General features: G+C 55.2%; 2 protein-coding genes across 2 annotated transcripts; both read left to right on the top strand.

The window, feature by feature from the left end:
- The first annotated feature begins 4,069 nt into the window (after positions 1-4,069).
- Positions 4,070-12,266, top strand: RAMP2 (receptor activity modifying protein 2). The gene is made up of 4 exons (XM_030541624.1): positions 4,070-4,325; positions 7,109-7,237; positions 9,093-9,195; positions 11,003-12,266. Exons 1-4 carry the CDS (start codon positions 4,259-4,261, stop codon positions 11,256-11,258), a joined length of 555 nt encoding a protein of 184 aa, XP_030397484.1. The 5' UTR covers positions 4,070-4,258; the 3' UTR covers positions 11,259-12,266.
- Positions 12,267-16,217: 3,951 nt separating this feature from the next.
- On the top strand, positions 16,218-26,370 carry VPS25 (vacuolar protein sorting 25 homolog). The gene is made up of 6 exons (XM_030541175.1): positions 16,218-16,314; positions 18,897-19,042; positions 23,562-23,615; positions 24,230-24,318; positions 24,991-25,066; positions 25,657-26,370. Exons 1-6 carry the CDS (start codon positions 16,268-16,270, stop codon positions 25,767-25,769), a joined length of 525 nt encoding a protein of 174 aa, XP_030397035.1. The 5' UTR covers positions 16,218-16,267; the 3' UTR covers positions 25,770-26,370.
- Positions 26,371-26,716: the final 346 nt, after the last annotated feature.

Here is a 26,716-nt window from a genome sequence, read left to right as displayed (position 1 = left end):
TCTTTTGCTTCTGCCAGTTCTGGCTTGCTGGCGCCCTCTGGCGTTGAGTTTGAAGATGTGGTTGCACTTGCTGGTGCTGGTTGCTGTTCCAGTTCCGGGCCTGGGACTGGAGATGCTGTGGCTGTTTCAGTGGTAGGCATGGAATCCGGGTCCACTGCCTCTGTCTGGGTCTCTGGTAACACAGACGGGGCTTCTGTGGACGGCTCAGGAACAGGAATGGGTCTGGAAGCTTGCCTGGTTTGGCTACGGGTAACCATTCCCACTTTCTTGGCCCGCCTCACCTGGTTGGCCAAGTCTTCCCCCAGTAGCATGGGGATAGGATAATTGTCATAGACTGCAAAAGTCCACATTCCTGACCAGCCTTTGTACTGGACAGGCAGTTGAGCTGTAGGCAAGTCTACAGCTTGTGACATGAAGGGGTAAATTGTAACTTTGGCCTTTGGGTTGATGAATTTGGGGTCAACGAAGGATTGGTGGATAGCTGACACTTGTGCCCCCGTGTCTCTCCACGCAGTAACCTTCTTTCCGCCCACTCTCAAATTTTCCCTTCGCTCCAAGGGTATTTGAGAGGCATCCGGGCCTGGGGATCTTTGGTGTGATGGTGGTGTAATGAATTGCACTCGCATGGTGTTCTTGGGACAGTTGGCCTTGATATGTCCCGGTTCATTACACTTAAAGCATCTTCCATCTGATGGGTCACTGGGCCGAGGTGAGTTACTGGAGACTGGTGAGGTTGAAGAGTAGGGTATCTGTGGCTTTACTTGGGTGGTATGGAGGGTCTTTGGCTGTCCTCGGTTGTAGGGTTTATGGTCTGTGTGCCCCCTGGGGTAATCGTTCCCCTTGACAGTAGCTTTTTTGCTTTCTGCCAGTTCCATCCATTTGGCTCCAATCTCCCCCGCCTCAGCGATAGTTTTGGGATTTCTATCTTGTATGTACCGTGTGATGTCTTCAGGAACACCATCCAAGAACTGCTCCATTTGTATGAGGAGGTTCACTTCTTCCAAGGTTTGAATGTTGTTTCCTGTTAACCAGGCCTCATAGTTTTTTGCAATGTAGTAGGCGTGTTTGGGAAATGACACCTCTGGTTTCCACTTTGGGTTCTGAAGCGCCGACGGGCATGATCTGGGGTTATCCCCATCCTGTATCTGGCCTTGGTTTGAAAAAGTTTATAGTCATTCATTTGCTGCTTAGGCATTTCAGCTGCCACCTCTGCTAAAGGTCCACTGAGGTGTGGCCTTAATTCTACCATGACATAACCTTATTCCCAGATTCTGGACCTTAGCGTCCAAAATTTGGGGGTTAGCATGAAAACCTCCAAGCTTAGTTACCAGCTTGGACCTGGTACTGCTGCCACCACCCAAAAAATTAGAGTGTTTTGGGGCACTCTGGTCCCCCTGAAAAACCTTCCCTGGGGACCACAAGACCCAAATCCCTTGAGTCTCACAACAAAGGGAGATAATCCTGATTCCCTTCCCCCCTCCAGGTGCTCCTGGAGAGATACACAGACACAAGCTCTGTGAAACTACGCAGAGTGAGTCCCCCTCTCCGTTCCCAATCCTGGAACAAAAGCACTTTCCTCTTCACCCAGAGGAAAATGCCAAATCAGGCTAGCAATCCAACACACAGCTCTCCCCTGATTTCTTCCTCCCACCAATTCCCTGGTGAGTACAGACTTAATTTCCCTGAAGTAAAGAAAAACTCCAACAGGTCTTAAAAGAAAGCTTTATATAAAAAGAAAGAAAAAATACAAATGTTCTCTCTGTATTAAGATGATACAACACAGGGTCAATTGCTTAAAAGAATATTGAATAAACAGCCTTATTCAAAAAGAATACAAATCAAAGCACTTCAGCACTTACATTCATGCAAATACCAAAGAAAAGAAACCATAGAACTTACTATCTGATCTCTTTGTCCTTACACTTAGAAACAGAAGACTAGAAAATAGAACTACTTCTCCAAAGCTCAGAGACAGCAGGCAAGCAGACAAAAGACTCAGAGACACAATTCCCTCCACCCCAAGTTGAAAAAATCCAGTTTCCTGATTGGTTCTCTGGTCAGGTGTTTCAGGTGAAAGAGACATTAACCCTTAGCTATCTGTTTATGACAACTCCGTGACAGACAAAGGACACAAAGGCTGGGGGAGGAGCCAGGGGGAGGCTGAGTGAGAGTCTGGGGGAAGTTTCAGTTTGGAGCTGGCTGGGAAATGGAGGGGAGCCCCGACGGGGCTTGGGCTTCCCAACGGGGCTGGGACCTCCCTGGGGCCCCAGATGGACCTAACTAAAGGGCGTCCTGTTGTCTGTGCCTGCAAAACCTGTCTGTGTTCCTGTCATCTAAATAAACCTTCTGTGTTACTGGCTGGCTGAGAGTCACAGTGAATCTCAGGAAGCCGGGGGTGCAGAGCCCTGACTCCCCCACACTGTGTGACAACGGGGAACTAGTGGGTTTGAGTGGGGGCAGGACTGGGAGCCAGGACTCCTGGGTTCTATCCCTGGCTCAGGGAGGGGAATAGGGTCGAGTGGTTAGAGTGGGGGGGGCTTGGAATTCTGTTCCCAGCTCTGCCCTGGACTCCCTGAGCCCCTCCCCTCGCTGTGACAGGGTGGAGCAATGCTGCCCGGCCCAGGGGACGGCTGGGCTGGGGCGGGGGAGTACTCAGGGCCCTGCGGAGGGGAGAGGGGGCTGAGGACAGTGGAAATGTTGGTCGCTTTCCGGGCCCAGCAGTGATTAGAGGAGCTGAACCCAGACCCCTGCAGCCTTAGCCTGTCCGGAGCACTCAGCCAGTGCGGACACACCTGGAGCAGGTCCCAAGTTCAGTGGGGCAGCGATTGCAGGCTCTGCCCCACGCCCTGCTGCAGCCATCCGTCCGCTTCCCCTGCCCGGACACAAATCCCCCGGGCAGGAGCCAGGAGAACGGGCTTTGGCTGGCAGAATGTGGGGGAGAGAGGGTGAGCTCTGGAGCCGCTGCTGGGCCAGGCGGAGGAGAATCACATGAACAAATGACAGCATGGCCCTGTCTAAACTCCAGCACTACAGCTGACATCAGTGGGTGTTTCCTTGGCAGGGAAACTATCCGCCGAACTCAAGCCTCGGCTCCAGACAACAAAGAACAGGATCCAGGGGCTCTAACCCCGAATCCACCCCAGGCAGCTTCATGTGCTGGGGCGTTATCCGTTCCAGATGCGGCTGCTTTCCAGTGAACGGCTGGGAGCTTCCTGGAACACGCTCCGATGGTGCAGCCCAGCACTAATTGGCCAGTGACTCAAGGACATTTCCAATGAAAGCCCAACACACAGAGAGATAGGATCTTCCTAACCGCAAGCCTTTTGCCCTGTAATTTACACACAGTGTGGGAGTTCAAGAGACTGACTTTTAAAGGGGAAACATTGGAATCAAACGCTGTCTTAGGCCACAAGTGACATGAGTTTGGTTGGTCTCAGCCTGATCCCTGCAGGAGTGTACATCACAGTCCTACCGCACCGCGTGGTGTCATTCTGAATTGTTCACTTCTGCTTGGGGGCGCCCAGGGCTGGGATAGCAGGGGGGCTGCGGGTCGGGAGTGAGGGGCACTGGCAGAGCACGTTTGTCTTCACTAAGCAGCTGTTAGCACCCCACCCCCACTTTGGTAACTTCCCTTGGAGGACCCAGTGGTGCTGTGAGGTCTCCTGGCACCCCGGGGAGGTGCCCCAGTGCTGCCCCATCTCACCCCTTTCTGTGGGGCGGGGGGGACTGGCTCTTCCCCAGGCTGATGGGGCATGGGCAGGTGGTGTTTGGGCACATTAGCCAGGCCCTGCCGCGGCCCCGTGAGTCCCACAGCTCACTAATGGCAATGCCCATCCTGGGCTAGTGCACGTTCTGTGTTCACTCCTTGGAGCCAATGGATTTCACAACCCAGCCCAGACGGGATTAAAGGGAAATATACAAGTAAACAAACAGCGGGCCTCGGAAACGCTGCTGTGCGGTGGAGGGAGCAGAGCCTCTCCCACCGGCCCCAGCTGCGAGGGGTGACGCGGGGAGCCGCCCAGGGCTGGCGAAGGCTCGGTGCCCCCGAGGAGCCATGCCCAGCTGGTGGAGCCGGGCCCGGCAGGCGGACTGTTCTGACGGGTGTCCCACGGGGAGGTCTGGTTTAAGGCAGCACTGAGTAATCTCATTTTTCACACGTCTTCTGTAGTCACTACCAGCCCTGTCAGAGGAAAGGAGTTGCTTCCTGTTATTTCCATTGAAATAGTTGTCCTGACCATTAGCAGGCAGGCTTTTCAGGATGGCACTTTGCAGACAGACCGGCTCTGGCAGGCTCTGCCCTGGGCTCCTGCTGCTGCTGCTCTGGGGTAAGTGCTGCAGGCCGGCTGGGTTTGCTCCAGCTCCAGGAGTTTGGGGTGGGAAGTTTGCAGCTTTGGGCCACTTGACAAAGCAAGACTTGGCTCCAGCTTCTGCAAGTCAGACCCCTCTGGAGCCCCAGGGTGCTCTGTGTGTGTTGGGGGGGCATAGCTAGTGCTAACCCAGCCCCCAAGGTCTAGCTCCCTAATGCACAAGAGGTCCCAGGGCAGGAACTGGCTATTGGGCTCAGAGTGACCCCTCCGCCCTGGACTCTGTGAAAGGGGGGCTTGAAGGGAGGGGTCTGCAGCCCTTACCTCAGGGATCTGAGTGGTAGGGGTAATGCCTGTGCGGAGGATAAGGCCTTAGGGACCCCTCCCTCCTATGCTGGGAGCCCAGACTCCTGGGCTCCATTCCCAGCTTTGGACCTGGCTGCCTCTGCATCCTTGGGCAGGTCCCTGCCCTTTCTGTGCCTCAGTGTCCCTGTGGGTGTGATGGAGCTTGGGGTCCAGGAGGGGCCGGGGGATTGGTAGCTGGGTTTTGTGCAGCGCTATTACACTGCATGTGACTGTGCCTGGGACCCTTCTCATGGAGGGGCAGGCGCGTGTCTGCAAGGAGATGCAGCTTCCTGGGACTGGCTGGGATGCCCCTCACTATTCCACGCCCCTGGGTCCTGTCAGCACTGCCACTGGCACCTGGCGAGTGGTGCGTCACCACCGGACGGTTCTCTTGGCTCAAGGCCTTTGGTTCTTCCCTGCTAATTAGTGGCACAAACATACACGGACCTTAACGAAGCTCAAACTGGCAGAGAATTCCCAGTCAAAGCTGGAAAGGCCCCAGGACGGAGGAGCCAAAGGGGCTGCATGAAACGGCTGCCCATGGCCTGGCCGGAGAGGTGCTAGAGACAAGCCCGTGAGGGCCCCTCACCGGCCGCTGCCTCGCCCCAGGAGCCCAGAGCCATCGCTGGGTTGGATTTGCTCCTACACAGACATGCTGATGGGAGCAAGAAGAGCCAGTCGCTGTGAGATCCTGCAAATGCAGGAACAGATGGAGAGACAGCAAGGGGCCAGTCCCAGCCCCCCAGACCAGTCCCCAGCCCTGCTGAGCCCCAGATCAGCCCCCGGCCCCATTGAACCCCAGACCAGCCCCCTTGAGCCCAAGACTAGCCCCTAGCCCCCCTGAGCCCCTGACCAGCCCCCAGTCCCACAGACCAGCCCCCAGCCCCACTGAGCCCCAGCCCAGACCCTTAGCTCTGCTGAGCCCCAGTCCAGCACCCCGGACCAGCCCCACTGAGCCCCAGTCTAGCCCCCCAGACCAGCCCCACTGAGCCCCAGACTAGCCCCCCAGCCCCACTGAGCCCCAGACCAGCCCCCAGCCCTGCTGAGCCCCAGTTTAGCCCCTAGCCCCACTGAGCCCTGGACCAGCCCCGCTGAGCCCTGGACCAGCCCCCTTCATCTCTGCCATGCCACAGACCAGAGCCCCTCCTCTTGCAGCCTGTGAACACCTGGCCAGACTCTCATTCTGCCCTGGGGACGAGCTGGGCTGACTCCACCTTCTCCACCAGGGTCACCAGCTCTCAGCCTGGCCTCAGACGGTCCGGGAGTCATCAGCACCGGGTGCCACAGGCTTACAGAGCCCCTATTTACTGCCCTGCCCAAGGACATGGACTCAGCCCCATAGTCCCTGTCCCAGTCAGGAAGGGGTGGGGGAAGGGGGAGCTGCTGGGAAATTGAGGAGGGGGCCAAGGGGGAGCCGAGCAGGTCAGCCAACAGAGTGAAGTCTCCTGTTTGGGGCCCCAGGCCCTTAGCACCCTTAGTGGATGACACACACACCCCAACGTCGCAGGGACTCGGAGACCCCCAGCCACAGCCAGCCCCATGGAAGCCGCTACCAAAGTGGTCAATGGGGCCGTCTATAAATCGCCCAAGCTGGAACTGCAGGGGCAGTGAGCCAGGCTGCACCAGCCCCTGCCCCACTCCGCACCCCCGGACCAAGGAGGAGGCTTCTCCGCCCCACGGCATGGCAGCTGGTACCATGGGCAGCCTCCATGGAGAAGCCAAGGACTGCACAGGCCACTGAGACCAGCTCCCTGCTGGCCCCAGGGGTCCCAGGGGAGGCACTGATGGGGCAGTGTGTGGGGAGCTGGCAGCCAGGGCAGAGAGCAGAGGGAAGGGTCCCTGAGCCCTCTGGAGTGGGGTGGGGTGATCCCTGCCTGGGGAGCTGGGCTAACCCATGTGCAAAGAGGAGAGGCACCGTATGGGGCTGGAGCTTCTCCGCCCTGCCAGTGGCTCTAGCCTGCACCCCCTTCGCTTCCCCTGTCTGCTCCCACACCCACCCCTGCTGTGGCTGCCTGGCTGGGCTGTGGGCGTGTGGCGGGTGTCAGGCCAGCGCACTGACAGGGCCTGGGGAGAGCTCACGCTGTTCCTTCTAGCCCTGTGGTCTTGCCGCCCTGGCTGGCTACTCGTGAGACACGCCGAGCCAGGAAGCCCTGACAGGCCGCAGGGTGCGTTGGGCTGAGCGATGGAGCCGCCAGGGGTGGGAGAGGTTGGAGCTGGGGTGTGTCGGGCTCAGGCCAGCTTCCAGCCACATGGACCACACCCGCGCTGCCCCTTCTCTGGTGTCTCCTCTAGAATCGAACCTCCCCCCTTGCGCCCCGTCCTGATTCCTGGTTAAAGGGACCTAGGGAACAGGCCAGGGATGTCGCTGCCCCCCGTGAGCCCCCCGTTTGGGGCAGGACACCTGGCTGGGCAGAAGCAAACCTGTGGGCTGCATCTCACTGAGGTTCCCCCTCCTCCAGCGGCTCTCGGGAGCGAGCTCCATCCCGCAGGCACCGCTACCCCCCCAGGAGCCAACGAGTCTCTGGCTGAGCTCCAGAACCAGACGGTGATTGAGGAACCTGAGAACCTGCTCCTCAACCTGACTGCGGGTAAGTGCCAGGAGCGCCCAGCCACGGGCGGGGCAGTGAGGACGGAGCTCGCCGTGCTGTGACCAAGCCGGCACTCCTGGGATTCCTCCCCTGCCGCTGGCTAGCAAGTCTCCGCCCGGTACCCGTCTCCCTTTGTCAGCAAACGGGCAGTGCAGCTGGGCCATCGGCCCAGGCATCTCTTGGCTCCGTCAGACTGGTGGGGGCTGGGCACCACTCACCCGTGTTGACTCTCTGGCTTGTGTGGCCTGCCCCACCCCGCGCCCTGCAGGCCTGAGAGCTCCCAGGGAGAAGACACTACAAGGGCGGGACCGGGGCCCTTCCGGGGAACTTGGTGCCTTGCACGTGGCACCTGGAGACAGTGGGGATGGGCACAGAAACATGCCCTGAGAATGCCGGGGTCGCTGGGCACATAGGTGCTGCTGAATCCCTCCAGCCTTGCAGGTCCCCTCCCCAGCCCACCGCCTGGTGCCACCCAGCCAGTCCCTCATGCTGGGGCTTTGCCACTGGGCAAGGTCCATACTGCACTGTCCTGCGTTGGGGCCCACCCTCAGCCCTGTCGATGGAGACCCTCGAGCTGCCTGCAGTGACTCAGGAGCACAAGCACCAGCCTTGGGGCAGCCTGGTAGGAAGCAGGGCACCAGTGCTGGATTGACTGAGATCTCATGCTTAGATCTCACCAGCCTGTTACCCAGCGTGAGCTCCTCCAGCACCATAACAGCCTTAACGGGGAGTTGCAGACAGGCCCCTGGGGTACCCCTTGTCTGGCCACCAGGGGCACCTGCCTGTATGAGAGATGGTCCCTTGCACCAAGAATCACAGCAATATTCAGGTCACTTACCACCTCATATCTCACACCAAAGACAACGCTTGTAGCCAAGCCGATAATAAACGACATGAAGTATTTCTTGTAGCTAGGAAAAGGAAACAAGAAGCTATTCACAAGGTTAAAGCAGGTAAACACACATGCACAAGCTTATGCTTCAAAAGATAATAGAAGCGTCTATAATAAGCAAGCTCTGCATGTCCTTTAGGACGAATCCAGGCTAAGCAGCTGGGGAAGCCCGTGCTTCTGCCTAGAAAATTTACCCCCTGGGTCCAAGCAGCATGGAGATCCAGTTCCTTCTTGTTGAGGGTTTTTATTCCCCTCTTCCCCCTGCTCTGAGTTGCAAACTCAGCTGATGGGAGGAATCCACTTGCACGACTCATCTCCATGGGGAGTCAAGAGCAGAGCCACAAAGTCGTCTGTCCTCTTTAACATCCCACAATAGTGCGTCTGGTGTTGCTGGACCTGCCCTCCTGGACAGAATGTAACACCCGTGCTACAGATCAGCACTTGGCACTAGTGAAAGTTTCTCTCCTGGCTGGGGATTTACACAGTCAGAGAGGCTCTCCATATGGCCACTCGGCTATTCCCTTATAGACGTATGTGAGATCAGTGCTGTGAGCCACTCACTAGCTTCCAATAAACACAAAACCCATTCGTATAGCTCTGCTGCCTGCTTGAACGCCACGAACACCCAGGGGATCCAGCCTGAGCCCTGCTGTGTATTTGTCAGTGATCAGTTGAGACATGGGGACCTTGGCATGAGCTGGCACCTGGCCGCCTGCCAGCATCCCAGAGAGGGCCCCTAGAGCCACCCCGCTGGGAGTTGGTATGCGAGCAATGGGGAGGAGTAGCTGGGAAGGGAACTCCAGGCTTGGGCAGCGGGGAGCTGCTTGAATCCGTCAGAGACCAGCCTAGCCAGCTTTGTCCCGGTTGCTGCCTGTCCCAATGGGTGGGCACTCTGCCCAGTGGGTAGCACTGGGCTCCCAGGACCGAGACAGCTGCCAAGCGCTTTGGTTTTCTTCTTTCCAGATGAAAAGTACAATCTGATAGCCTACATGTGCTGGGCCAATTTCAGTCACTGGATGATGAACGTGACCAGGGTGCAGCTGTGTGAATGGAGAGTCATCAGCAGGTACCGCAGGGGGCAGGGGATTGGCCAGCCCGGGGCATGAAGCTGCACTGTGGCGTTTGCTTGTTGGTTTCTGGCAGAGCCCTTTCCACCATACACCAGCTTGTGAGCTGCAGAGAGCCCTGAGCAGCCCAGCAGAGCCTCGGGGGGCAAAGCACACAGAGCTCTCAGCCCCAGGAGGCTGGGAACCAAGCAGAGGGCAGCTGCCTCTGGGTGATGTGATGTGGGGTGGCAGGGGTGTGCGTCCCACTGGCTGTACCGGGGCCCCACTGACCCAGACACCCATCTGGGGCTGGGCAGAGCATGAGGATTGTTTTCTGCAGGGAACTTTGAATGAAAGGAAAAGGCTTGTTTTGTTCCCGATTTTCAATGCACCGACTCTAACCCAGCGGAACTGTTAGTCTCCAGCCATGAGCCGCCGGGACGTGCCAAAGGGCATGAGGTGTTTGGGGGACAGGCCCGGCTGGTTCAAAAAGCCCGAAATCCCCAGCAGCCCCACCCGAGCAGCCCAAGGGTCCAAGGTGCTGGAGTTTTTTACCCCAGGCTGGGGCAGGCCGCCCTGTCTCCTGCCTGGCACCTGCGACCCGCTGGTCGCTTGGACCTGTGAGTTCGCCGAGCACTCGGGTGTGTTCATGGACACTGATTTCCAGAGCCATTTGGAGCAGCTAGCTCCACAGGGTGGGGGTGAGGAAGGGGAGTCGGGATAGGGATGGGGAGGGGTTGGGATGGAGAGGTTCAGGATGGGAGGGGGTGAGGAGGGGAGGTTGGGATGGGGATGAGGAAGAGGAGCAGGAGGGGGACTCCACCTGGCAGGCAAAGCTGAAACACAGGGTGAGTGTCCTTGTAGCTAGTTCCCAAGGTGGGCAGAGCTTCGTCTGTGTCTGCCTCTCAACAAGCTCAGTCCCAGCGGAGCCCAGAGCTTTCAACTCTAGCCTGCTCCCCAGGGGCCTGCTGGCCCTCGGCCCAGCCTGCTGAGGAATCCAACCAACCTGCTGCTTTGCTCAGCATAGGTCTGGCGTCAGCATGGCCTGTGGCGAGCAGGGCGTGGCTGAAACATGTGGCACTTGCGTGTTCCCTGCCCTCTGCTGCCCCCCCCAGCTCCTCTCCAGCCCCCCGCGCGCTCCCATGGCACAGCTTGAAGGCGTGTGCCTGGCTTTGTGCGTGCCCTGTGGCTTGTGGGCAGGGCTGGGCTGGGCTGTGGTTCTAGTGGGTAAGGAAACACACCGGGACTTGGGTCCTGGGTTAATTCCCGGCTCTGCTGCATGATCTTGGGCAAGCCAAGGCCCTTCCCGTGACTCAGTTTCCCCATCTGTACAAGGGGGCTATAGAGGCTGCCTCCTTTATGCAGTTCAGTGGGTGAGAGGAGCCAAACTCTAGTATTATTATGCACCTACCAGCCAGCCCCTGGCAGCACAACCCAACAGGCCAGTCAGGGAGTCTCACACATGACAAATGATGGGCTCAGTTCCCTGCTGCCTGCGCCTGGGTTCCTCATTTCCACTCGTGCAAAGCGGCTGCAAAGAGCCGCCGGAGCATGCCTGGTACCCATGGCTGTGTGAGGTGCAGGGTAGCGGGGAGTTGGGAACAAGGCAGTTGTATGCTGGGGGCAGGACTCCCTCCAGGGGGAGGCCCCTTTACACCGCTCTGGCAGGGCAAAGCAGCCAGCTCTGGGGAAAGGGACCGTCCTGGCACGACGAGCTGACCCATCACCTCAGCTGCGGTTCTTGCTGGTCCACAGCCAGTTTGTGGCACTGGATAAAGCCACGGTCCCACAGGAAACTCCCCAGCTTGTCCCCTCTCCCCCCCCCAGGCCATACAGCGACCTCCGCCACTGCCTGGAGACCTTCGCAGAAGAACAGAACTACAGCTACCCCAACAGCATCGCCGAGGAATGCATTGTCCAGAGCCACCGCACCTACTTCCTGAACTGCACCCAGGAGCACCCTATGTTCCTCGACCCACCGGAGGACGTGCTGCTGGCCCTCATCGTTACCCCCATCTGCCTCATCCCTTTCCTGGTCACCCTGGTAGTGCGGAGGAGCAAGGATGGCAAGATGCAGTCCTGAGCGCCTCAGGGCTCCAGGGTGCCAGAGGCATCGCCAATGTGTTAGAGAAGCAGACCTGGCTCGAGCCTCTGACCCAACCTGTCCTTGCCCCACGGGAGCCAGCCCCGGGCCTTCGCCTGCTGGCTGAGCTCCAGCGCTGGAGAGGCTGGAAGGCCCGGGTGCTCCACCCCTACCTCTGCAGCACTCGCTTCCGGCTGGGACTGGAAGCACTGCTCTGCTCCCACCACTTCCAAGAGCGGCAGGGGCTCCATCTCGCAGGCCTGACTGCCAGGCCCAACACTTTGGAGACACTTGGAGAACCAGCCCAGAGCGGCCCCCTCTGAGCCCCTGGAGCATCCTCCATCTCTGGCTGAACGCCCAGGGTTTGTACCTGCTCAAATGAGGTTACAGCGCTAGGCTTCCAATCCCAGGCCTCTGACGCGGGCAGAAGGAGAGAGCCCCATGGGCAACTCTGCTCTGGGTCTCACGCTGACGTAACCCCCTGCCGAGGTCCCACTCCAGCTCACCACAGCTTAAGAGGTGCAAACCCCCTCCAGGAAAAGGGCTCTGCTGAGTCCTAGCAGCCCCAGCACCAAGGAGAGGACGCCCTCCTGTGTCGGTCCTTGAGCTGCACCGAGCAGCTGGCGGGGGAAGCCAGGGGGGACTGACTTACAGAGCGGCTCTAGTTCCATGCGGAGAGAGGTCATGGCCTCCAGAGAACCCCCTCCCCTCACACAGCTGCTTTGCCTTCTAGGCCTCACCAGCAAGCAGAGGTTGCTGTGGCAAGGCTGGTGTGATGGCTGTGTGAAGGGGGCCCCTCGCCAGGAAAGCCTTGTGTTTCAGGACAGGACATCGTGCCAGGACAGCGGGTTTCCCCTGCCCTGTTTATGGGGCTCTGACGCCTGGGGCAGGCTGCCTCGCCATGTGACACCAGAGGCTGCGTGCCTCTTTTACTGGCTTTTTTTGATTCCCTTTGCAAACAGGCTCCCTGGTTAACCAGCTGGAGATTAAAGACCTTCCCTTTCCGAGCCCCAGCACTTCCTTTCGCCATTCAGTTTCTTGCCTTGGCTCCTGCAGACACATGGGAATTAGAGACAAACCCCAGCCCTTCTCCCCCACAAGCTGGGCAGTGCCCCCCTTGGTGCCCGGGGCCACAATCCCACCAGGAGTTGGCTGGAACTTGATTCTGTCTCCCCTTCACTTTGTGGCACTGAGCAGGGACTCGGAGCCTGTCATAGGATCCTCCAGGGCCAGTCGGTGGCTTACAGGCCTCTGGGCCCATGGCACGTTGCTGGGTGACATGTAGGCCCCGTGATCCCCTCTCTTGGATAATAACACTGGGTCCAGCGACTTGCCCGGTGAGCTGCCAATGACCTCGTTGGGCAAGGGGCTCCCTGATTGCCTTGGCCTGGGTCCCTCAAACAAAGCAGCACCAGGGAAGTCCTTGGGAGCTGGGGCCCCTCCCATCAGGGCTGGAGCCAGGCAGACTCCGGGGTCAGGGTGGTGCCAGGTTCCCTTGGAGCAGTGCAGGGAGCAGGGGCAGGAGAAAATCGGGGCCGGCTGAGGCCTGCACAGGTTACTTGTGTGCAGGCCTGTGTTTGTGCATCTCGTTTGCAAAGACAGGCAAGCCTATGGCAATCAGTGTGTGTGCATGTGTGCACGTGTGTTTGTGTGTGTGCGTGCACGTGTGTGCATATGTGTGTGCATGTCTGTGCACGTGTGTACATGTGTGCGCGTGTTCATGTGTGTGTGTATGCGTGTGCGCACGCCTGGCGACTGCGAGCCTGCGTGTGTGTCTGGGGAGGCCCAGCCTGTCGGGTGTCTCCAGTGTAGCTGGCTCTCCAATCTGGGGAGCTGTGGCCGGTAGCCCAGACTGGGCCTCTTCTCTCTTGCCAGCCCTGCTGCTCTCCCTGGCCTGGTTGCTGGGCGGCCTATGCCCTGAAAATGCTCCTGGTTTAAATGTCAGAGCCTCCTCCATGCTGAGCATGGGACGTGTGGTTTAGCGGGCCCCTCCTGTCCACCTGGGCTGCTGCCAGCTGGGTGGCACCCGGAGCCAAGGGGTAAGGGAGCCCCTGCTCAGCAGCGTTCGCTTTTGGATCCAGACCGAGCGTCAGTCCCGTTCCAGCGCGCAGCTTGGCCCCAGTTTGCCATGGGCCCTCGAACGTGTGGGTGGTGGCGCCAGGCAGGAGCGTCACAGAGCCTGGGAAGCACCCAAGGGGATCCTGCCCCAGCATTGCCCCTTATCTGCCTGCATCCACCCGGTGAGGTGGGGTGCCACAGTCAGCTCCCCCTTGGGTTGGACCCCATGTCGCTCCCTTTGTGGGGCCAGGAGGTAGCTCGTTCTTGCTGGGGTTGGCTTGTAGGGTGGGCCATGACTCCCTGGCTTTGTTCCCTAATGCTCCCAGCCTCACCAGGCTCCCAGTACTCTCCCCTAGTGCCTAGACTTGGGCAACCCTTGACCAAGAGTGGCTCCCGAGGGCTCCGAGTGGGCACCAGGCCTCCCTCCTGCCCAGCAAGGCAGCAGCATGTGTGCCGGAGGGAGATGAGGCTGCCTCTGCAGTTCCCTTTCCTCCCAGACAGTCCGGGAACAAAGCCCCCAGGCCCTCTCCGCTGGCTCCTTCCTTCCTCCTCTTGCTCCTTGCAGTGAACAGAAGTGCTCTGGGATGTGACACCAGGGGCTGGCCAGGTTTCTGCAGCTCCCAGGAACGCCCTGTGCTGTGTCCCTCTGGGAGAGCCTCAGCTTATCTGACAGCTGGGGCCCAACATGGCCTCAGAATGAGCCCTCAGGCAGGTGAAGGGGGAAGGACCAGTGGGCATTTCCAGAGGGCCCTCAACAGCTCTGCCACCCAGCAGTCAGGGCACAGTCTGCCGCAGGGGATGGAGGCTCTCCAGGCTGGGCCCAGCCTGTGGCACCCCATGTCCCACCCTGTTCTGATCTGAGAGCAGGGCTCCCTGCTGGCACCTGGCTCCTCCCAGAGCCCCAGGCCAAGGTGATGAGGGGAGTAAATGCTGCTGCCGTCAACCCTTGTGCATGTAGCTTGCTCTGGGGTGTGCAGGCCTGTGGCGACGGCAGCATGCAGGGTCCCAGACAGGGCAGAATGGGCCAGGTACTGGCTGCTCTGCCCTCCTCATCGGGCACATGGACTGCCCCACCCAGAAGGAGCCTGGGGTTTGAGCTACCCAAGTGGCCACTGCACTGAGGACAGGGACAGGCTCCAGCTCCCATGCAGCTGGTGGCAGCTGCAGCTTAGATGGAACGTATGGAGAGTCACCGTTCGCCTCACCGCAGTGCCCCGGCTCAGCAGAGCCCAGCCCCGTCCCTCCGACAGTGCCTGCAGGGTCAGTCACCTCATCCCCCACCCCGTCTGCCAATGCACCATGCTCCGGCTGGGAGGGCAGCGCTGCCCCCTAGTGTCCAGTACACCCCAGTGCTACCAGCTGTTCCTGATGGGGCAGAGCAACTCCCTGGATTCCTGCCCCTGCTGTACTGCCCACCCCAGGGGTGATCTGGAGGCCTGGTGGGGGCAGGAAGGGAGCCAGGTGACAAGGACAGGGCTGAGAGGTGCAGCTAGAGGCACCAGAGGCTGTGCGGAAGAAGCAGGGTGACTCTGGAACTACCTAGGGGAATCCTAGGTCTGTGCAGCAGCCTTTGGAGCACCCAGTCAGGGATCAACTATCAGAGGGGGAGCCGTGTTAGTCTGGATCTGTAAAAGCAGCAAAGAGTCCTGTGGCACCTTATAGACTAACAGACGTTTTGGAGCATGAGCTTTTGTGGGTGAATACCCACTTCGTCAGATGCATCCAGTCAGGGATGAGGCCATGGTGGGATGGACATGCCTGGTGCAGGGAGCGTGGGGGACTCACCCCATTCCAAGCACCTTCAGAGGCCATCGCTTCCAATGCCAGTCACTGAGAGCAGCAGCTGCCCCTCCCACAGGGCACCAGGGGAATCTGTGAGAGGGAATGAAGCAGTCATGGCTTCATGGGAAGGAACGGCGAACAGGCAAGGTGCTCAAGGGCACCTGGATGGATGTGGGCAGAACTGGCAGGACCAGTTTGAAACGTGCCCACCCATGACACTGCCATGCCTCCTCCCCAGGATGGCAGCTGTGTCCTGTCACATGGGATAGGGCAGTTAGAGAGACAGTAACCACTCAATAGAGAATGGTCTGCCAGTGGCGGAGGAAAGGAACTGCTGTGCAGCTGGGCACATACACCCCAGTCCTGCCCCTGCAGACAGGCCTCTGGGATGGGGCTGGGAGCTGCTGCAGCTGCATTTCCAATCTGGCCAGGACGAGAGAAAAAAACTGAAACCTGATGAGAAACCCTCTTCCCAGGATATTCACAAGCTGGTTTCTAACCCCACGATGCTCATTGGCTCATTGATATGCCAGGGCAAACCCCACATGCTGGGATCCAGCTGCCTCTCCCAAGTTATGAGACTGATGCTTGGCACAGTCACCCCACATGCACACAGCTAGGGCCCCTCTCCTCGCCTGCATCTCTGGAGTACCCTGGCTGCTCTGAAGCCTGAGGCACATGTCCAAGTGCCCCCCAAGGCCAAGGTGCTTTATGGCCCTTCCAGGGCAGCTTTAGATGCAGCTTTTAATGCTCTGCACAAACATTCGTGTATCCTCACGCTGCCCCGAGCAGTCAGTCCCGTCCACGCTCTGCAGATGGGGAAACTGAGGCAGCGAGAGGCAATGGGATGTGCCCAAGATCACACAGCATGGCACAGACCCCTGAGGTCCTGGCTACCAGGCTGGGGTCTTCACCATACAGCTTTGTGCAGACCCTCCCACCCACCTCCTGCAGCCATAGTTCATGCCGCCCTCTGGCCCCCCAGGCCCAGTGGGGGGGGTTCAGGGAGCGGAACTGGGCTCTGCGGAGTTAGCCGCCTAGACACACGGGGAGCCTTGAATTCCCCCGACCCCCACCCAGGGCGGACCGGACCCTGCCCGGAACTCTCCTGCGAGGCTGAGGGCAGGCCGGAAGCCCATGAGCGGACCGGAAGTCGGTGAGCGGCGGCGATGAGCTTTGAGTGGCCCTGGCAGTACCGCTTCCCCCCGTTCTTCACGTGAGTCCCCGGATCGGGCCCCCGGGAGCCCCCCGCCCCCGCGGGGTCCCCCGAATCTCCCCCGCCGGCCCCGCTCCGGGCGGGCCCCTCCCGGCCTCTGAGCCCCCCCGCCGCGCCCCGTCATCTTGTCACCCCAGGGCCGCCCGGTGCCGGGGCCCCGCTCTCTGCCCGCCGCCCCTGCGCGTCCCGTGGCGTGGGCAGGGAGCCGGGGCCGGTATCCCCACTGTGCCCCCCCGGTATCCCCACTGTGCCCCCCCCGGTATTCCCTGCACTGTGCCCCCCAACCTCTGCACTCTGCCCCCCCGGTATTCCCTTCCTGCCCCCCAACCTCTGCACTCTGCCCCCCCCGGTATTCCCTGCACTCTGCCCCCCCGGTATTCCCTTCCTGCCCCCCAACCTCTGCACTCTGCCCCCCCCGGTATTCCCTGCACTCTGCCCCCCCGGTATTCCCTTCCTGCCCCCCAACCTCTGCACTCTGCCCCCCCCGGTATTCCCTGCACTCTGCCCCCCCGGTATTCCCTTCCTGCCCCCAACCCCTGCACCTCCCTCATGAGCCCCTACAGTGTGCCTCCCCGGTATCCCCACTGTGCCCCCAACCCTGCACTCCGCCCCCCCCCCCCGGTATTCCCTTCCTGCCCCCCAACCCTGCACTCTGCCCCCCCGGTATTCCCTTCCTGCCCCCAACCCCTGCACCTCCCTCATGAGCCTCTAACCCCTGCACTGTGCCCCCCCCGGTATTCCCTGCACTGTGCCCCCCCCGGTATTCCCTGCACTGTGCCCCCCCCTGGTATTCCCTTCCCGCCCCCCAACCCCTGCACTGTGCCCCCCAACCCCTGCACTGTGCTCCCCCGGTATTCCCTGCACTGTGCCCCCAACCCCTGTACCTCCCTTCTGCCCCCCAACCTCTGCACTGTGCCCCCCGGTATTCTCTTCCTGCCCCCCAACCCCTGCACCTCTCTCCTGAGCCCCCAAGCCCTGCACTGTGCCCCCTAGGTATTCCCTTCCTGCACCCCAACCCCTGCACTGTGCCCCCCCCAGTATTCCCTTCCTGCACCCAACCCCTGCATTTCTCTCCTGAGCCCCCAAGCCCTGCACTATGCCCCCCGGTATTCCCTTTCTGCCCCCCAACCTCTGCACCCCCCTCCTGCACCCCAACACCTGCACTGTGCCCCCACCCCCTGCACCTCTCTCCTGAGCCCCTAACACCTGCACTGTGCCCCCACCCACTCCCAACCCTGGTATTCCCTTCCTACACCCCAATACTTGCCCTTCCTGCACTGTGCCCGCCGGTATTCTCTTCCTACACCCCAACCCCTGCACCTCCCTCCTGTGTTCCAACCCCTGCACTGTGCCCTCTTCCCTCCCGACCCCTGCACCTCCCTCCTGCACCCCAACCCCTGCATTCCTCTTCTGCACCCATGTGGGGAGACTGACCCACCTGGATGCACAAAGCAGCTGGCATTGCTGCTCCTCTGCCCTGTGCACCCCCTGGGCTGCATAAGGAGAGGGTAGGAGAGTAGCAGCTGCTGCTGTCTCAGCACAACCCAGGTGGGGAAGTGACCTGAATGCAGGGAGCCCTGGTGTGTGTGTTGTAGGGGGAGAGAGAGAGTGTGTTTGAGACATTGTGTATTGTGTTGAGGGGAATGTGTGTGTGCCTAAGTGTATGAGTGTGCTGTCTCTTTAAGAAAGCACTCAGGGTCAGGAGCCTGAAGGCTTGTGTTCAGACACAAGCAGCCTCAGGACCCATATAGTCAGCAGCACACACAGATTCCCCCTGTCCTGTTACCCGAGCTCAGTGGAAATCAGGTGCATGGGTGAGGGGAACACCCTGACATCAGCATCCATCCCAGCAGACAGGACGCTGCTCTTTGTCTGGAGTGGGGAGGAAGTGGGGGACAGGAACAGCAGTGCCTGCACATGTGGGTGGGGGGGGGGGAGCCCTGGCTCCGGAGGAGTCACCTGGTCACCTGGCTTGGGTGGCTGGTTGTCAAACTGCCCCCTGCAGCTCCGGTCTCTCCCCCCTGCCCTGCCCTGCCCTGCCCTGCCCTGCCCTGCCCTGCCCACTCTCCAGCACGGCTGCTCGCCTGCCTGCCACCTCCATCAGCCCAGCTGGCCCTCAGCAGGTCAGGTGGGAATCCAAACCCTGTGCATGGTACCCTCTTTGCACCTGGGCAAGGGGTTGGATGGCCTACCCCAAAGGCCAGAGCCTTGCAGGGGAGCCACTCGATCTGTGCCACGGGAGACTGAGTTCTGGCCAGGGAAGCAGATGGTGAACTGGCCACAGCCTGGTTAGTGTCCTGCGAAGAGTCCCAGTACATCTTGGATTACTGAGCATACCAGCCAGGTGGCATCTGGAGTAGGGGCAGGTGTCAGGAGCACTGCTGGAGGCTTGTCTCGAGATTCATCTGTTGATGTAGCTGCTGTTTGTTGAAGCTTCAGTTTCCATCGACATTATGGCGAGGTTTGCATGGAGGAGTGGCTTGTCTGACTGTGTTTGTCACCCCCTTAAACCTCTTTAAGCCCAGATCCTGATGTTCCTGCAACCGGATGTTGATCAGAAGCACCTCTTTGTTTGTTTCTAGGTTGCAGCCCAATGTGGACACCCGACAGAAGCAGATGACAGCCTGGTGCTCCTTGGTGTTGTCTTACTGTCGAATCAACAAGCAATACACGATGACGGTCATGGAGGCCCAAGAAAGCCCACTTTTCAACAACAGGAAGCTGCAGCGTATCCTTTGCTCCCATGCTGTTTCAATGCCCAGGTTGCTGTGGTGGCTTTAATCTAAACTAGGACCGTCAATTAATTGCAGTTAACTCACGCGATTAACTAAAAAAAATTAATTGCGATTAATTGCAATTTTAAGCACACGGTTAAATAATAGAATACCAATTGAAATTTATTAAATATTTTGGATGTTTTTCTACATTTTCATATATATTGTATTCTGTGTTGTAATTGAAATCCAAGTATATATAATTTTTTATTACAAATATGTGCACTGTAAAAATGATAAACAGAAGAAATAGTATCTTTCAATTCACCTCATACAAGTACTGTAGTGCAATCTCTTTAATGTGAAAGTGTAACTTACAAATGTAGATTTTTGTTGGTTACATCACTGCACTCAAAACCAGAACAATGTAAAACTTTAGAGCCTACAAGTCCACTCAGTCCTGCTTCTTGTTCAGCCAATTGCTAAGACAAACAAGTCTGTTTAATAACATGAGATAATGCTGCCCTCTTCTTTTTTACAATGTCACCAGAAAGTGAGAACAGGTGTTTGCATGGCACTTTTGTAGCCGGCATTGCAACGTGGCAGATGTGCTAAACATTTGTATGCCCCTTCATGTGTCAGCCACCATTCCAGAGGACATACTTCCATGCTGATGATGCTCGTTAAAAAAATATTGCATTAATTCAATTTGTGACTGAACTCCTTGGAGAGAATTGTATGTCCCTGCTCTGTTTTATCTGCATATATTTCATGTTATAGCAGTCTCAGATGATGACCCAGCACACGTTGTTCATTTTAAGAACACTTTCACTGCAGATTTCACAAAATACAAAGAAGGTACCGATGTGGGATTTCTAAGGCTAGATACAGCAGTTGACCCAAGATTTAAGTATCTGAAGTGCCTTCCAAAATCTGAGAGGGACAAAATGTGGAGCATGCTTTCAGACGTCTTAAAAGAGCAACATTTAGATGGGAAAACTACAGAACCCAAACCACCAAAAAAGAAAATCAACCTTCTGCTGGTGGCATCTGACTCAGATGATGAAAATGAACATGCATCAGTCCACACTGTTTGGATTGTTATTGAGCAGAACCTGTCATCAGGATGGACGCATGTTCCCTGGAATGGTGATTGAAGCATGAAGGGACATATCAATCTTTAATGTGTCTGGCACATAAATATTTTGCAGCGCCAGCTACAACAGCGCCACGAGACCGCCTGTTCTCACTTTCAGGTGACACTGTAAATAAGAAGTGGGCATCGTTATCTCCTGCAAATGTAAACAAAGTTGTTTGAGTGATTGGCTGAACAAGAAGTAGGACTGAGCGGACTTGCAGGCTCTAAAATTTTTACACTGTTTTATTTTTGAATGCAGGTGTTTTTTGTACATAATTCTAATTTGTAAGTTGCACTTTCATGATAAAGAAATAGCACTACAGTACTTGTATTAGGTGATTTGAAAAATACTATTTCTTTTGTTTTTACAGTGCAAAAACTTATAATCAAAATACAAAAGAATAAAGCGAGCACTGTATACTTTGTATTCTCTGTTGTAATTATCAGAGGGGTAGCTGTGTTAGTCTGGATCTGTAAAAGCAGCAAAGAATCCTGTGGCACCTTATAGACTAACAGACGTTTTGGAGCATGAGCATGGAGCATGGAGTATTCACCCACGAAAGCTCATGCTCCAAAACGTCTGTTAGTCTATAAGGTGTCACAGGACTCTTTGCTGCTGTATTGTAATTGAAATCAATGTATTTGAAAACATAGAAACATCCAAAAATATTTAAATAAATGATATTCTATTACTGTTTAACAGTGCGATTAATCACAATTAATTTTTTAAATCACTTGACAGCCCTAATCCAAAGCAATAATTTGAGGTGTATTTTACTGTCTCTGTAAAGCGTGTTAGGTTAAAAAGCAATCGGTAACTACTGGAGGGGAATCCTGGAGAACAGTTTGATTTGGGACCAGAGTGTGCTGAGTGGCACAGTTCACTACAGTAGTAGATGGCTGCTGTGTCCAGAACTCCATGAATACAGCGCAGGGACTCTCAGTTACTTCTGGCAGTTACGGAGCAGAACTGTTTGCAAGATGCACATTCTTCCAGATCAACAGCTCTGCTCCTTGGCCCCAGACCAGCGGGCTCATTCCTGTTGTTAGCACTGCAGCCTTAGGCAGTAAATAACATTGTATCAGGGGCAGGGTGTTCTGCATTGTAATCCTCCTTTGAGGAGTCGTGTCTTTGTGCTGCTGTGTGCATGGACATTAAACTTCACAAGGACTCCATGTAAAAAGAGGGATTTTTCTAAGTGTCATTGGCCAAAATTCCCCCTTCTAGGACCAGCTTTGGGGAAAATGGCGCCCTGGGTGAATTTGAATTTTGGAGCTCCTGGCGCCCATGGGCGACCCCCCCCCCCATTGCTCTGGTCCCCATGGGTGCCCCATTACTCCTGGGCTCTCACCTCCAGGCCCCATAGCCTCTCCCCAGTGCTTAATTTGTTTTGAAAGAGGTACGGGCTAGCTGAGTGGCCAGAGAGCAGCAGCTGCTGGCTGGGCGCCCAGCTCTGAAGGCAACACCACTGTCAGCAGTAAGGCAGAAGTAAAGGTGACATGGTGTGTTGCCACCCTTCTGCATTGCTGCTCTGGCTCACAGCGCCTAGCACTCAGCCTGCGGCTCAAGGTGGGCTTCACGCTATCACATAGGTGCTGCATCTTGCTGGAGCCCACAGCCATCCTGCAGCCTTCTGGCCACTCCTGGCTCACTAACAGATTTTGGTTGGAGGGGCAACTTTAACCGTGATTCCAGGGCCTACTTAGGCACCTTAAAACTCTAGGGTTTTTTTTTGTGGATAATAATAGTGCTTCTGTCAGCTAATTGCTATCTAATTCCTATATAAAGAATATACAAACACCAATTAAAGCCATATTTTAAGTTTAGAACAATCAGGAGATAATACAGCAAAATATTCCCAATCCCTAACCTAGAGGTGTCAGTTCTGGAGCTTTAACGCAGATCTCAAAAACACAAGTTTGATACTTTGTACACTGTCTTTAGTAGAGAGAAATAAAAAATACATAAAATCTGCTTAAAATTTGCTTATTTTTCTACCAGACAAAACTCTGCATTACTGCCATTATCTACTGTGTTTTAGTCGATTGTTTTTTGCTCCACTGAAAACATATTTACTTAATTTTAACAAACATGATTGTGGGTTTTTTTCTATTTTATCAAGAACGGGAATTTATTTTTCTAATTATTTTGGCATTTATATTTACCAATCACAATCACGTATGTGACTTACGAACATCTGACTCCATCATGACTATTAGTATCAGACTTGGAACCACATTTATTTTTGTACAAATTTTAAGTTATTTTACAGGTAAAACTAAAACTACAATTTGAAAATAAGTGACTTTCATTTGCATAGTGTCTGAAGTTATGTGTTTAGCTAATTTTTTTAAAACTGGAACTGCTGAGGTGAGTAAAACCAAAATTTACATTATTTGATTGTACCACTGTAAATAATGAATGACAAAGCACAATATGCTAATAAAAGAAATAATAATTACTCCAGCCAGGACAGATTAGGCATTTTAGAACTCACTACTCAAAGAATTAAATTTAAGCATAAGAAAAAGAAAATTACTAAAATGCACAGACCAGTAAAACAATAAAATAACAGCACAGTAATCTTTAATGAATTTGAAAGAATAAAATGACAGAGAATATATTTGCATTGTGCATTTTGACGGGAAGTACCAAGAGTAACAACAATAATAACAGAAGTGTGTGTGTGAGAGAGTGTGTGTCAGCGCGCTGTCTCTTTGAGCAGAGCACTCACCACCAACCTGAACGCTTCAGACAGCAGAGGCTGTAGATGGCAGTGGAGCAGGAAAGGGGAGGAGGGGCTCCCCTGTTCCAGAGCAGTTACAGAGCTGGTCCAGCTGCCCCCCTGCAGCTCAGCTTGTCAGTCTGCCCTTTCTAGGTGCTGCCACTCACCTGCCTGGCTGCTTCCATAAACCCAGCTGGCTCTCAGCAGGTCAGGTGAGAGATACCATGCAGTGCACCTCTGTGCTCTGCAGGGTGCCCTGCTGAGCACGACGCCCTGGGTGATGTCCTCCTTTGCGCACTCCTAAGGCTGGCCCTGCTCCCTTCCCCAACTTTCATCCAACCTGCTCTGTATTTGTCATGTGCTGCCATCCACCCCAGAGGTGGCTGCATTTCTGTAGGAATGTGGTTTTTGGCTTGTATGCAGTTTGTGAGGCTCAGTGGAATCCTCAGTGATGAAAGGTGCCATGGAAATGTTACATGGATTTATTATTTTAGAGCTTTGCTTGTTTCAGTTATTTAGCATTGTGTTGGGGCATGCTTTGCTGTCGCTTCCTTCCCCCAGCCAGTTTCTGCTGTGAACAGTGTTAGAGATGGTCACACATCAGAGTCATCCTCTGAGCTTTGCCTGTGCTGCTAAATTGCACTGAATGTTTCCTTAACCCAGAACCAGGGAAACTCCCCATGGAATCCATACAAGTTGTGTTAGAAGAACTCAGGAAAAAAGGTGGGTGAAAATCTCTGCCGAATTGTCTGTGACTGTTCATGTTGCCTGTGTTGGGTGCATCAGCAAGACCTGTGTCTAATTTCCCTCCTAGTGCTGAGAGTCTGGCTGTGCGATTGTCCCAAAACAGTCTGGGCACAGACTGTACCATTCCTATTGGAATCTCCCTGAGTTCTGGTTGTTTTTCAGTGTTGTCTCTGTTTTCAGAGTTCCTTGTCCCTTTCCTTATGCAGCATCTCAATCTGCTGCACTGGGAGAGGGAGAGTCGGGCCTAGAGGCAGGAGAGATTTTTTATTTGAATGTGGGGGTGGGTAGGAAGCAGGTTTGAGTGACAGCTCAGTGGTTTGAGCATTGGCCTGCTAAACCCAGGGTTGTGAGTTCAGTCTTTGAGGGGGCCATTTACAAAACTGGAGTAAAAATTTGGGGATTGGTCCTGCTTTGAGCAGGGGGTTGGACTAGATGATCTCCTGAGGTCCCTTCCAACCTTGGTATTCTATGGTTCTATGACAGGATTGGGTAGAGATGGAGCTGCATACATACATAGCGTCCACCTGTAATGAGATGTCATTCTTGATTTGGGGCCCTTTGGCAAATACACCCTTTCCATTGCGTTTCAGGGAACCTAGAATGGTTAGACAAGAACAAATCCAGTTTCCTGATCATGTGGCGGAGACCAGAAGAATGGGGAAAGCTCATCTATCAGTGGGTGAGGCCACAGAAGCTTTGATACTTTACAAACCATGGCCCCATTTCTGTGTGTGTGGGGGATGGGGGGGGGAGCTCTCTGGTTCAGACCCTTTTGCGGCGAGTCTGAAATAATTGCTGATGTAACATCTCACCCGCAACCAGCCCTTTCTAACTGCAAGACCCTCAGATGGACGCTGCCAAATGGCCTGGCTTGTGATTTGTGAAAACTGCAACTGTCAAATGTTGGTGCTCTGATTTCCCACTGCCTTTACCTTTGTGGGTCCCATTTCCCTCTGCTGCAGGGAGGTGCAGGGCTCTCGCGGTGGGGCACACCTTACATTGTGTAAAAAGCTGTGATTTGCAAGTGAATACCGTTCACACCCATCTCCCTGTGAGTGTGGTTGAGATTTCAGTAGTGAGCACAAAGATGCTGTTGCATTCCCCTCCATGCCACAAGTTCTCATTGTAAAGAGTTGGAGAGAAGGAATAAAGGATGGTGGGACAGCGATAGGGGTTGGACTGCTTTCTCCACAGTCAAATCTCCTTGTCTGAGGAGTTAGTTTGTTTGCCAGTAAATACTGACTGGGTTCCACTCCATTGAAATGAAGATCCAGCAGAGATGAGTGCTGGGAATCTTAATTGTTTGTAAGACATGTAAGTGAAATTCTCTACATCGCTCTTGGTTTTCCAGGTGTCTAAGAACGGCCTGACCAACTCTGTATTCACACTCTACGAGCTGTCCAATGGAGATGACACAGAGAATGAAGGTAACATCACATCTTGTGTGTTCTGGGGCTGCTTTCCAGAGCACAACAGTACTGAAAGAACAAATAATTTGTACTGCCAGGTGACAATTTTAATGGTGAAATTCTTTACAATTGCTTGTAGTTGCTGCATGCTGTCTCTGTGTTTTGGGGCTCACATTGATCACCACTGAGAACCGGGGCTGTAAGCTTTATTCGCTACCCACCCTGAGATTTCTGTATCATTAGTGCGTTATCCCAGCCTGTCACTGAGCCTCTCTTCCTTCACCATACCAAAGCTCTGTCCTCTTCTTCTTCTGGCTCCAGGGGTGCTGAGTTTTCTTTCTTGTGAGATCTGCCTGGCTCCCTTGCAGAAAGCTGCATTATCTGTTCCTTCTCTGTTTAACAGCACCCAGCTTCTCTCTTTCTGACGCGGTGGCAGCAGTGGCTTGGATTAACTGTGCTCTTTGTTACGCTCTTGGCGTCTGTGCAAGGTGCTCCGTAAGGCAGCTCCTAGTTTTCCATCATTAGTTGCAGACTGCTATGTGTTGTGTTGGTTTTGAGGTGTGATTCTTGTGGTTTCTGTTGACTGAGGGTGTTTCATCCTTCCCTAGAGTTCCATGGCTTGGAAGAGTCCATGTTGCTTCGTGCCCTGCAAGCCTTACAACAAGAGCACAGGGCTGAAATTATCACACTCGACGACGGCCGAGGCGTCAAGTTCTTTTAGTAGGCACCCCCTCCCTTCCCATCTCCTCTGACTGCTAAAGTATTTCTAGCTTGAAAGGTTCAGTCTTCAGGCCTGGAATCGAGCAGTGACTGGAAGCAGCTGCATATTCTGGCTTTCTTGGGGCAAGAAGAAGCTGTGAAGCCTTCCGAAGACATGACTTTTTCTTAGAAATTTTCAGAGATCTTCTGTCTTTCTCTACTCCCTGTTGATTCTGTTTATCTGAGGGGTTAAAGCTGCTCTAGGTAGATTCAAGGGGAACCGCTCCAGGAATGATGCAGAACCACTCCCGTTATTGACCCTAGTTCCCGAGAAAGTAGCTGAAGAGCAGGCACTGGCAAGCCAATCACATGGCCCTTCAGCTGGAGGCTGGTTAGTTGAGTTTGGCTTTCAAAGGGCAGATCTCTCGCCCCGTTCCAGTCACAGAGTCAGGCTCTGCAGAGTGCGACAAGCAGAACCACCAATTGGTGACAGCTTTTGAGTTATAAAATATGTCAACAGAAGAACGAGAAGCATCACTGTGAAGCAGACGGAACCGGGTGTGGTGGGGGTGGGTGCCTGGGAATTCATTTGGCATAATTAAAAGAAGGTGTATTTATAGAGCAGCACTGGGTGGTTTTTTTGCTTCATCGGTAATGAAACTGAGGGTTGCTTTTCTGTCAGATTAGTGGCCTTATGTTGTAAATCTGCGTTGAAAAGGCTGTGAAGATGGCAGCCTACCGGGGAGAAGGGAAGGATTCCCAGTGAATTTCTCTCGCTGATTCCAAATCAAGTGGTCTCTCTTTGTAAGTGAAAAGATGTCTTTTCTAACGGCCAGCCCCACAGACAGTCTGGGCTCTTTCCAGCCCGTGTCCTAGGGTGTGCAGCATTACCTGGGCACTGCTGCCTGTGCCTAGAGAGATTTAGCAGGTCTGACAGGGCTGCTCTGTAGCAGTGATGGGTAGTGGGAG

The sequence above is a fragment of the Gopherus evgoodei genome, chromosome 23, assembly GCF_007399415.2.
Source record: "Gopherus evgoodei ecotype Sinaloan lineage chromosome 23, rGopEvg1_v1.p, whole genome shotgun sequence".
In the NCBI taxonomy this organism is placed as follows: Eukaryota; Metazoa; Chordata; order Testudines; family Testudinidae; genus Gopherus; species Gopherus evgoodei.
This window is presented reverse-complemented; position numbering and strand designations above follow the sequence as displayed.